The following is a 12540-nucleotide window of genomic DNA, read 5'->3' as shown; positions in this document are numbered from 1 at the left end:
CTTTCCTAGACCATCAAGTTGGCGAGGCATCCAGGTGCCAGTCACCCAGCAGGCAGGTCTGCTCTGTTCATTCTCATTACTGTAGGGTGTTCCATTGTAGGAGTATAGCCCGAGTTACTGATCCATCCCACTGTTGGTGGACATTTGGAGCGTTCTCAGTTTGGGGCTATGTTGAACAAAACTGCTCTGAACAATCACAAACAGTATCTAAGTTCATGTGAACACGTTGTTTTTTTGGGTATATATCTAGAAGTGGTTTTGCTGGATCATGGGGATAGATATAGGTTTAACCATAAAAGATCCTGCCAAATACTTTTCCAAAGTGATTGTTGCACACTATGTTCCCATCAGCATCACCTGCTCCACATCTTTGCTTGTCAAAATGTTTCATTTTAGCCAGTCTGGCTGGGGTGCCGTGTTGTCTCGTTGTGACTTTACTTTTTCATTTCTTTGATTATTGATGAGATTCAGTGCCCTTTTGGATATTATTTGGTCATTGGAACATGCTTGTTGTGAAGCACCTGTTTTTCGCTCATCCTTATATTGAGTTGTTAGTCTTTTTCATACCCATTTGTAGTTGCGTTTATCCTGGAAACAAGTTAAGTCCTTTGTTGGGATGTGTGTACGATATCTCTTTGCCCACTAGGTAACTTCCTTTTTTATTGTCCTAGTAGTGTCTTTTGAAAAAATTTTAATCGAGTGATTTTATCAATCCTTTTTATGGCCAGCACTTTTTGTATCTTGTTAAAGAATCTTTCTCCCACTCTGAGTTCATGAAGATATCCTCCTAGGTTACTTTCTAGAAGTTTAATATTTTCCCTTTAACATTTAGATCTATAATCCCCCTAAAATTGATGCTGCGAATGATGTGAGGTAGGAATCAAGTTTTACGTCTGTTCTATATAGATTTCCAATTGACTCAACATTAGTCATTGAAAAGAGCGTCCTGCCCCCACTGCTCTGTGATGTCACATTTGTCATAAAATATGTGTCCGTACATATGTCTGGCATTTCTCTTCTAGTCCATTGGTCTATTTGTCTATCCTTGCAAAAATGCCATGCTGTCTTGCTTACCAAGCTTTATCGTAGGTATTGGTCTCCAGTAAAGCAAATGCTCCCACTTTGTTCTTCTTTTTCAAAAAACTGCTATCCTTCACCCATTGCGTTTCCACATAGATTTTAGAATCCATTTTCTAAGTTATACTCTCTCACACACACAACACACAGACAAACACGTGCGCACACGCTTGTTAAGATTGTGATCTGGGTTGTATACGCTGAATCTACAAATCAGTTTGCAGAGAACTAAATTTTTTACCATATTGAGTCTTGCCATCCATGCATATGGTATGCCCCTCCATTTAGTATAGCCTTTTGAGATTCCTCTCAATAATATTCTATAGCTTTCTGAGTATTTTTAGGTCAACCAATTTTTTTTTAACTATAAAGTGAGTAATAGTGCAGGCAACATTTGGATATGGCAAGATCATGAAGACAGCAATGTTCCCAGAATGTTTTCTTTGTACCCCCAGCCAACTTAGTATCAAAAATACTTCAAGCTGTGCCCATGTCTGGCCCTCTGCCCACACCCACTTCCTGTGCACACTCCAAAGCAGGCCCAGAGCTGGGGCCTAGGGAATATGGATGCAGTGAACACTACCTGTCATACTCCCATCCCACAGCGTTCAACTCGCTGCTAGAAAGCTGATCATCCAATCCACGCCAACATGCCAAGAACAGATCAGGCAGTGTTTCGGCTCCCAGATAAAACCCTGTTCTTGAGAAGCAGTTTATTGAGTTCGCCCCTGTTAAAGTTTTATACACGCTTATTAGAGAACATTTAGAAATCGCCAGCAGGTAGAACAAGAACAAAACACCACCCGTATTACCTACTACCAGATAATCGCTGCTCATATTTTGATGCATTTCCTTTCATCCCGTTTCTACACACATTGTGTATTTGCTTACTTTGTTTTTACAAGCTTGGCATCATTCTGAGTTTACAGTTCTGTGTGTTCAGCCTTTCTTACTTAACGTTAACACACAATCCTTCTTCCCCGTGACTCCATAAACTCTTTGGAAACACCACGGCCAGAAGCTCTGTAAGTTTCTGTTGCGTGAGGCCTATTTACTCCTACGCTACGGTAGGAGAAATCATTTTGTAACTTTGTGCAGGTGCACGGAGCGGGCAGCGAACATCTCTGGGCGTTTAGTGGCTTAGTCTCTATCCGTCTAGGATTACATCCTCGGGATAGAGTCTTAGAAGTGGATTCCAGACCGGGAGAGTGTAGATAGAAGCTTTTGAGTAGTTTAAGGCAAGAGTTAGAACCCGCAACTGTGGCTGCTCGGGCGCGTATTTCTTGAGGGCTAATTATTGCTAGATACCAGTGTAAATGCTTCAGGCCTGTTAACTCCTTTATCCTCACAACGCTCTTAGGGAGATTCTGGTATTTACTTCATTTTACACATACAGAACCTGAGGCACAGAGAGGTCACATCACTAGCTCTACGGCACAGCCTGGGAGCGCCCAAGCTGGGGGATACTGTTGGCTCTTGGAGGCGCTCTTGCCACTTCTCATGGGCTCCTTTCTTTTGACCAAAGGCGGCTCTTCCTTCTCGAAGTGAGGGGTCAGTGAGAGGGAGGCACCCAGCTGTAGGGTCCCGGGGATGGGCCTGAGTCCACCACATCCAGCTACGTGACCTCAGGTGAATCCTTCACTCCTCCGAGCTTCATTTTCTTCATCGTGAAATGGGCGGAGAGACCATGAAAGGGACATGACTCTGTGAACCAGAAAGCACTCGCTCTGGGGGGCTCTGAGCTCTGGGGGCTGGAGGAGGAGGAAGGCGGCTCCTTCACAGGCACCCACCCCCACTAGCCCAGGACCCCAGCTCTTTCCACCTCACCTTGACTGACCGACTGATTCTCTGGAACCAGCTGGGGTGCAATGGGCAATCCTTGCTGGTGGCTCAGCAGGAGTGGCCGCTCATCCTGTGGTCCCCAGGGTCTGACGGTAGGCCTGGCACAGAACAGGTACCCCAGGATGCTCACGGGATAGAGTTTTTTTTTTTTTTTCAACATTTATTTATTTTTGGGACAGAGAGAGACAGAGCATGAACGGGGGAGGGGCAGAGAGAGAGGGAGACACAGAATCGGAAGCAGGCTCCAGGCTCCGAGCCATCAGCCCAGAGCCTGACGCGGGGCTCGAACTCACGGACCGCGAGATCGTGACCTGGCTGAAGTCGGACGCTTAACCGACTGCGCCACCCAGGCGCCCCACGCGGGATAAAGTTTTAAAGAGCCCTCCTGAGATTTCACCCAGTGGCGGCAGAGCAAGTAGGGACCGGAAATCGTCAGGGAGAGGTGGGAGAGAAGAGGGCAGTTCTCTTTCTAGATCTCTGTGAGCATTCATGGCCCTCATTTATAGGAGGTCCCGGTTTTGCAAAAGTTTGGCTTGTCACTGAGTCCTCGTCGCTCTGAGACACGAACGCACGTAAGACAGAAGTCACGGGGCAGTTAAGAAGGAAAGTCAGGATTTGAACCCAGGTCTTTGTGACCAAAACCTGGACTGTCTACGTGGCCCTGTACATCCAACTGTGGGGTTAAGACACCCATAGCTTGTATGTCATGGTCCCCCTCGAATCCCAGCTGATCCCCATAACAACCCTACAACTCTGATTTTTTTTTTCTTGGCCATTTTACAGACGAGGACACTGAGGCCTGCCTGAGGCCCCTCATGGGTAAGTGCTGCAGTCCCGAGCTGATCCTGGGCTTCCCATGTCCCAGTCAGTGCCTGAGCTCTCCTAGCCACACAGCACAGACATCTCTCCTTGAGCCACTCAGGCAGGGATGAAGGACAGAAACCTCTGAGCGTGAGCCAGGCAGCGGTGAGAGGGCTCCAGCACGGGCAAGGGGGGGTTCTCAGGTCCCTAAAGAGAAGTGCGGTCCCTCAGCACAGAAAGCAGACGGAGGCCCCAGCCTTTCTCCTCCTGGGACAGTAATGGTGGTTCCTGAAGCTGAAAGGCTTACTCTGTGCCAGGCTCCATGCCAGGCCCTGAGGCAACATAAGGGCCACCTGGCCTCATTTACTTTTCCTAATACCCAGGGAGACAGACCCTGCCACTCTTCTCATTTTTCAAGGGGAGAAACAGAGACTCAGAGAAGGAAGTCTCTTGCCAGAGGCCACATGGCCGAGGAAGGGCAGAGTGGGGGTTTTGAACCCAAGCCAGCTAGCCCCAGGGCCCAAACCAAACACGGCTGCACCTGCTGTGGCCCACTGGCTCACGTCCTTCCCCCGAGTCAGCTTGTCCCACTGAGGTATGCCTCCACTCTCTGGCCTTTTAACAGCCTCACCCCGGTTCCTGGCAAGGCCTTGAGAAATGCAGCCGGATCTTGCTTTGCACTACACGTGTGTTTTGGAGGAACGGCGTGCCTTACACTGGATGTTATTCTAAATGTGAGGCTATTCTAACCTCAGGCAGTGGGCCTGAGCCTCCACTCTGCACTGACCCCTTTCCAGGCTGCTTCTCATCCCATTCCCACACCAGGTATTGTTGTCCCCATTCTATAGATGGGGAAGGTGAGGCTCAGAGTGGGCACGTGACACGCTCAGGGACCCCCTCCCCCCCTCCCCAGGCTGGTCAGTAGCAGGCTGGATATGCGCCTAAGCCAGGGGCCCAGAGCTGGACTCTCCCCTCTGTAGCATCACCTGCCAGAGCTGGGGGAAGCCCTGTGCCTGCCCCCCACTCTGGGGCCCACCGGAACCCAACGTGTCCGTGGTACAAGCGGCCCTGTCCTCTGAACAAATATGACCCAGCACATTAAGGTGTGGTCCAGGAGGACACGCATGTTCCCACCTGCCTGGGACCCCAGGCTGCTTCAAATCCTGGCCAACCTGGGATCCCCCAACTCAGGCTCCTGCTGAGCTCGCACTGCCCTGGTGCCTCTGTGACTCCCTTGATGCTCTGGGCCAGTTCAGGGCTGGCTGGGGGCAACTGAGACTGCTAGAAAGACCACAGGACAACAGGCATCCAAGGGTCCCAGCGTGCCAGGCGTGACCCGCTCCTCGCATCAGCCCCAGGCTGGCATGACGCCTCTGGTCCCCTGCGCAGGCTCCCCAGATGTGACTGCTCCTGGCCTGGCCCAGAGGAGCTGCCCCAAGACATAAAGACATACTGCAGTCTTCAGAGCCAAGAGAGGAGGCTTCTCCCACCGCGCCCAGCCAGAGTTCTCCACTCTGTTCCCCTCCTCTAGCAAAACGTGCCTCTTTGCTGAGTGCCTGACCCCAGGAAGAACAATAATCAATAATAATCATGGCTTCCTTTCGTTAAGTATTTACCACAGGCCAGGCGCTGTTCTAAGCATTTGACAGGTAAGGATTTAATCTTCAAAGAAATCTTACGAGGCTAGTACTATTGGTCCATTTTATGCATGAAGAAAGTGAGGCACAAAGAAGTTGAGTAAGATGCTCAAGGTCACACAACTAGATGAGAGGGAAGCCAGACAATGAACCCAGGCCCCTGGCTCCAGGGCCTGAGCCCTTAGCCAATACCTCATGATCTGTGAGTGAGACCCAGTTCCTGCCCCTGGGACTCATCCGTCCATCCATTCATCAATCCATTCATTCATTAAACATACATACATACGTACATTTATTTATTTTTTTGTTTTAAAAGTTTATTTTTATTTATTTTGAGAGAGACGGAGAGCAAGCAGGGGAGGGACAGAGAGACAGGGAGACAACATCCCAAGCAGGCTCTGCACTGTCAGCCCAGAGCCCGACGCAGGGCTCGAACTCACAAACCGTTGAGATCACGACCCGAGCCCGAGTCACGAATCGGACGCTTAACCAACTGAGCCGCCCATCCGCCCCATCATTAAACATTTATTGGGCATCTGTTCTGTGCCAAGCACATTCTGAAGACCATCCCACTGCAAGTTTATATCACCTAGTATTAGGTCAGCATTATTACCCTCCCCACTTCGAGATCAGGCAACTGATGTTCAGAGAGGTTCGGTAACTGCAAAGACACACAGCCAGCAAGATGAGAGGCTCGGTAGCACTGGAGCATGCTTAACATGAGCAGGCAGGCCAGGCCAGGAGGCAGTGCACCTGGTGTGTCCAGCCAGGTCTGGACCGCTTACAGATGATCTCTCCACCTTACAGAGGAGGAGGTGAAGCTCCACAGGTGTGAAATGACCTGCCTGGAGCCACCCAGCCAGGAAGAGGCAGAACCAGGACTTGAACTCAGCCCGCTCTGGCCCTATCTGGACGCTCTCTGCAGTAGAAATGGTTTGAGGTCAAGAAGGGCTTCAACCAGCTTGTGGGCCTGATGGGTGAGTTTAGGAGTGGGAGAGCAGGGAGAAAGACGGGCCTTTCCCCAGCTCACCTAGCCTGACCATTTACGATATGCCAGGCCACTTTGATTGAACTACTCTTCCAAATACCCTACGAAATATGGACTCCTATTAGCTCCATTTTACAGATGCAGAAACTGAGGCACAGAGAGGACATGGAAACTGCCCAAGGTGGCCTAGGTAGTAAGAACCGAGCTAGGATTTGAAGCTGGGCTCTTAAGTGCTTCACAGTCCATGATTCCAGTTTTTCTTTGAAAGTCCTGGTTCCCCTGGGTGGGGTCTCCACAGCTCCAGGAAGTCAGCAGGGAACGGTAGGTTCTCCCAGGGCCAGGCCACGGCTGGGCACTGGACTCCAAAAATGGATCAGAACTGGAGCAGGTCGCTCTAGGTAGGATGGGCTGGGCTCGCCAAGCTCTTGGCCACCTCAGGGGCCAAGAGGAGGGGCGCACAGATGGTGAGGTCAGAGCGGGGCGGGTCTCCAACCTGATCCTGCCCTCTTGGCTGTGAGGCCTGGGCAAACCACGTCACCTCACGTCTCTGAGCCTCACGACATGCCCCACAGAATGGAGAAGAAGGTCTTAAAAAGATACGAATACAAGGGCTGGGAGGCAACACCTTAACCCTTAACTCCCTTCCTAGCTCATGGGGTTGTTATGAGGATTAAGTAAATGGACCTCATATGTTCACTCAGGCTGCTCTCTCCCTGTATGGTGGTGGCCAAGCTACCTGCACTCTATGGGCTTTGGTTTCCCCATCTATAAAATGGGCCTCTTAATATCACCACCGCCTAGGGCTGTTGTGAGCTTAATACATCCAAAGGACTTAGAACGGCATCTGACACTCAATAAATGTTAGCTGTTACTGTGTCATAATTTTCATTGTAACTGCACAGTAAATGCAAGTTATCGGGAGCACAAATTAATTTCAGCTCAGCCCCTGCCGCGGGCTTCTGTGACATAACCATAATGACCACGTGTTCCAGAGTGTCTCAGCTCTGTCCCTGTGTTGCGAGAAAGCTGAGCTCTGGGCCCCCATGACCCCAGCCTCTAACACAGCTGCCTCCGCTGGATTCCAGGAAAACTGTCAGCCCTTGATCTTTTCTGATGGCCAGCATGGGATCCATCCATCAGAACGTTGTTGATGTGTCTTGGGGCAAACTCGGAGGAAGGTTCCACCCACTCAGCCTTCCCATGCACCAAGGATGAGCTCCCCTTTGGCCCTTGCTCCAGCACCAAAAGTGCGTCCTGGAAAAACCAGGACAAGGAAGGCCACGGGATGAGTCCCTTGCCCTTTTTGCCTTAGCTGCCAAGGACTGTGCCGCAGATTCGGATCCACACAAACATGATTTGCTCACCGAGTGGCTTCAGTGCTCTGAGCCTGCTTCCTCCTCTGTAAAAAGGGAGAACAGAGAACCCTCAGGGTTCTGCCTCCTCCTGGTCCTGTGAACGGGGCAGTTCCCTCCTCTCTCCCTGCCGCAGTTTCCTCTCCTGCAAGATGGGAATTGTGTTACTAACCACGCTGTTTGATTGTGAGGAGGGTCGCTCACAGGGCACAGCCTGGTGCCCACTACCCGGGAGGCGCTTTGTCACCGGGAACTGAAAAATGTCGCTTTTGTGGGTGAAGACCGCTAGGTCTGGAAATTGAGGGTTTGATAGGCGGAGTTCACTGGAAAGTAGAGCCCTCCTGTAGCAATTTAAAAACCCAGCTTTGTGGTTTGATTGCAACCTGGATTTTCTGTTCCTGAGTGAGTTGCGGGGAGGAGTGTAGGCAAACACCCTTCAGCTCCCTGGAAGAAGAGGTCTTTTCACACACACACCGCACCCCCCCCCCCAGCTCAGTGTGTGCCCTTTTTACGAGGTGCACCTGACTGCCTGTGATTGCATGGTGCAGGGCCTGCCAGGGCATGCCCTGAGGGAGCAGTGCCCACGAGCCTGGCCAGGGCCTTCCCTCTCCCCACTGCCCTGGGAGACTGTGCCAACACTGCACGATCAAGAGAGCCAGCCCCACCCAGGGGCCCCTTCAGCCCAAGCACAGGTCTTGGTGCTAAGGGAGGGTGGCTTAGTCTGTGGGATTCTGGGCATGGTTAAGGGAACGGACTGGGGGGTGAGGTGTGAAATTCAAACCCCGGGAGAGGTTATAGCCAGAGGCTGCTACCCTGGCCCAAGGATGTTCCCCTAGCCCCTGCTTCTGTTCGCACGCCTCCTGTGACAGGGATCTTTCTCGTTCCCAGAGCCACCGTCTCCACCTTTGTGGATCACTTTTGCTTTGCTATTCAAGTACGGTGCTCAGAGTCCAAAGCACCTTCTCCTCGAATGGTCTAATCAGCATGCACTGGAGCAGCAAGCCCCTCCTTTGTCCTAAGGCTACACTTCTGTTAATGCATCCCTATTTTGTTTGTTTCTCCCCACACGTATCACTATTGATCACACCAGAGTCCAGGGCTACTATCAACTAATTCTCATTCCTTCACAACTCTTTCCTACCCCTTCCTCCCTTCCTTCCCTCCTTCTTCCCTTTCTTCTCCCAGTTCAGGGCAATGCATTTCTGCGGCCAGTTTATTCAAAGGTGTATTGAGCATCTGCTTATAGCCAGTCCTGTTCTGAGCACTGAAGATGTATAAATGAATACTACCAGGGTCCTGCCCACAGGTGGCTTCCCAACTGCCAGTGGAGTGGATGTAAGGCTAACAGCTATGGCACCTGCCCTAAGGGTATAATTGAGGGACAGAACAAAGTGCAGAGGTACCTCGGAGGGGTGAGCAGCTACCATATGTGCACAAATATAAGGCAACCCAAATAAAGGTCAAGGGCAACCTCTATTCCCCCAATGAGAAGATGCACCATAAAGCTGAATAGTCTAACCTTTAAAGGGTGGAGTTGAAATAGATATCTACTTCCAATGTTTAGTTTTTTAGTGTGACCTACGTATTTTGAATAATTGTTACATGAAATATTAATTTGGAAAGACTGCCTTTGTCCACTCTCAAATTTCAAGAAACTATTTGGTTCAAATTCTTTGTGTGTGGCTTTGATGTCAGTGTCCCCATCATCTGGTGTGTGTGTGTGTGGTGGGCGGGGGGGGGGTGTGTGTGTGGGTGCTTTTTTAGTTTTCCACAGCACATCTCATTCACAGGGATCAAGATGCTAAAACACAGCCCTTTTAGATACACACGTCACTGGCCACCGGACACTGTGTCCCCTCCGTGGGTACCATCTGCATAACATTAGGGCAGCTGAGGCTTCATTTGCTGCAGGTAAGCATTGGTGGTCTACACAACACAGCCTCCTAGTTGGATGCTCTGAAAGTACCTCTAAAAGGTCTGTTGACACTGATCTCCCTGGCAGTCACCCTTTGTGACCTTCCCTTCGTAGTCCCAAAGTCCCATTCACACTGCATTGCTTTACGTGAGTAACATTTCCTTGACTCCTTTTATAATAAGGCTGACCTCTATATGCATCCCAAACCCACATGGATTGAGGGTGTTTTGAACTAATGTACCTTTCCCAAATAGGACTTGTGTTTAGAAATTAAGTAACGGAAAGAGCACCTATAATATGAGAAACTAGCAACTTGAATACAAGGCAACCTTATGTCCAGATATATAGGAGTCAGGGTGGGTAGGGTACGGAGAAGCTTCCCAGAGGCGGAGGCTTTGAGCTAACTTGAAGAATGAGAACCCACTGGGATGGGTCAGGAACCCTAGGCAGAAGGCACTGGTAAAACAGAGCCAGGGGGCTCTCCCCTGGATACCCCCATTTCATTCACATAGCTCCAGGCCACCTTTGCCCCTTGCCAGCTGGGAGACTTTGGGCACCTCTTTTCTGTTCCCTGAGCCTCAATTTCCCTATCTGTGAAGTGGGGTAATAATACATATTTCATAAAGGATACTAGAGCATGGAAAGTAGAGCTGGGGTGGGGGGGGAGACAACTTGGTTTAGTACTGGGTTTTCTTGGGTAAGTCATTGCACCTCCTGAGCCTCAGTGTTCCAGTCTGCAAAATGGAGCCCAGTGAGGGCAGGAACTAGCAGGCTTCACTTCCCATTGAGTTTGGTCTGGGTTCTTGTATAGGAGAGCTGCTCAGAAAATACCTGTGGGGGTGAATGAATGAATGAATGAATGAGGAATGCCTGTTACTCCCTCTGCCAAGAACACTCTCCCCAGCTCTTCCCATGGCCGATTCCTTGATGTTTCATCAGATGGAACAGGCATGCCACTAGGTTCTCCCTAAGCCCCTCAAACAAAGTTACAATGTCACAGTTATCTTATTTCCCTGCTGCCTCTGATCATAATATTGTGTGATCTAAATTTCTTGTTATTTCTGTTTTCACCATTTGCATGCCTTGTATCTACAGTGCCCAGCACAGCGCCTGGCATATACTTAATACGCGTTCTACTATGTTCCCTCCTCCCAACCTTTGGATACTGCCTAGGTTTCTCTTATTCGTAGGTCCGTGATCCTACCCCCACCGCGGCCACCCCGACTGGGTTATCTTTACACTGCCTTAAGCGACCTCCTCTGCCTGCCTGTACTTCTCCACCCCCGAACCCCGCATTAGTGCACCGCCAGGGTGAGAGCTTGGCTCCCTGTGGCCCAGCGCATGGAAGAGGCCTGGCATACACTAGGCCTTTTCTAAGTGTTGGAATAAACGAGTGACAGGCCAGCACGATGACGGGCCTGGCACCCCGAAGGCACCCGGCTGCCAGCGCGTCTTCCCGCCCAGGGCGCGGGAGCCGCGCGAGCGGGAGGCTCGGCGGTTCTGCTCCCGCCGCCCGGTCCAAACTTTCAAAAGATGCGGCGGCGGCGGCCCCGCCCCTCCCTGCTTGGTTGGAGGCGGCGGGAGGCGGAGGCGGAGCCGGCGGGCTCGGGCCGGTTGGCTCCGCCTCCTCCCGCTGCCGCCGCCTCCCTTCAGGCGCCCGCCCCAGCTGCAGCCCGCCGGCTCGCCGGTGCAGCCGCGATGCCCCGGAGCCCGACCCCGGCCCGGGTGCCCGGCCCACCGCGTTATTAGTCTCCGTGCGCCCCGAGCGCGCCGCCGCCGACGCAGCGCCCCGACGCAGCGATGGGCAACACGGTGCACCGGACCCTGCCAGGTACGCCGGGGAGCCCTGCCCGGGAGGCGGGCGCTGGGGTTCTCTTCTCCCTAGGGTACCCGCTGGGTGACTTCCGGAGAGCCACCCCACCCCTCGGAGCCCTCGGCGCGCAGCGGGCTGGAGTCTCCGGTGCCTCCTGCACCCCGGCTAGCGCGCGCCCCTCGGCGGGGTTCTGCGCTCCGGGAGGACGGGTACCGCGTCCTGGTTACCTTGGGGACCCCAGTCCTCGATCGCCCTGCTTGGCCAGAGGCGCGAAGGGGCCGCTGGGGCGATGTCGCGCGCCCCCTCGCCTTTGTTTCAGCCCGAGAGCGCTGAGGAGGGAGCCCGGGGCGCCTTGGGGGGTGACTGGAGTAGGGCTCCCCAGGGCTTCCGACGGCCAGAAGCCAGCCCTTGTGCCGGGACTGCAGCTGCTGAAAGTGGGGGGCGCTTGCAGGGGTACCCCAATTTCCAGCCGCCAGCGCCCCCGCGGCACATGCTGCCTTGGTTTGGCCACGTTCCCACGCGCACCCCGGCTGCGCCCCCCTCTGGTGTCCGCTCAGCTGGGGGCTCTCTAGTCCCTCAGAGTCACCGCTGCAAAGCGCATCGCCCCCTAGTTAACATCACCATAGAATCTCTGGGCCAGAGTAAGGGGATGGGGGGAAGGGGGAGGGTGGGAGATGGGGAGCAGAGGGGGCCTTACTAGAGAATACCTGGTAATTTGGGAAGCAGATCACTGTGCCAGGGGGCTCTGTGTCCAGCGCTTTGCATACCCCAGCTCGGCATACAAAGTAGCTTTTCATTATAAAGATATTTATCCCAAATTTACAAATAAAGAAATTGAGGCTCAGAGGAGGAGAAATGACTCATCCAAGGTCATACCGCTAAGAGGGGGTAATCTGGATTGAACCCGTTCTGCTTGCCCGGCCATCCCCCCACCCCAAGTCTTTAGAAAGAGCCCTTATTTTGGCTTAAGGCTGGGCATTGGTAGCATCCTGTAGGCACAAAGTGAGAGATGTGTGTATTTTTAAAGTACAAAGGCCCAGCTCAGTGGGGTAGCAAATCATCTGGCTGTGGGGCAAATTTAGTGTGAGGTTTTAGGAGCAGAGACATGTCACTGG

At 52.2% G+C, this 12540-nt stretch overlaps 1 protein-coding gene across 1 annotated transcript in view; it reads left to right on the top strand.

Annotated features, from left to right (window-relative positions):
- Positions 1-11273: 11273 nt before the first annotated feature.
- NEURL1B (neuralized E3 ubiquitin protein ligase 1B) overlaps positions 11274-12540 on the top strand; it is a 38727-nt gene continuing 37460 nt past the window's right edge. Inside the window, exon 1 of the mRNA XM_047861958.1 lies at positions 11274-11443. Within this exon, the coding sequence (XP_047717914.1) occupies positions 11413-11443 (31 nt within the window). The 5' untranslated portion in view covers positions 11274-11412. The remainder of the gene's footprint in view (positions 11444-12540) is intronic.

This window comes from Prionailurus viverrinus, chromosome A1 (genome assembly GCF_022837055.1).
Source record: "Prionailurus viverrinus isolate Anna chromosome A1, UM_Priviv_1.0, whole genome shotgun sequence".
Classification (NCBI taxonomy): domain Eukaryota; kingdom Metazoa; phylum Chordata; class Mammalia; order Carnivora; family Felidae; genus Prionailurus; species Prionailurus viverrinus.
This window is presented reverse-complemented; position numbering and strand designations above follow the sequence as displayed.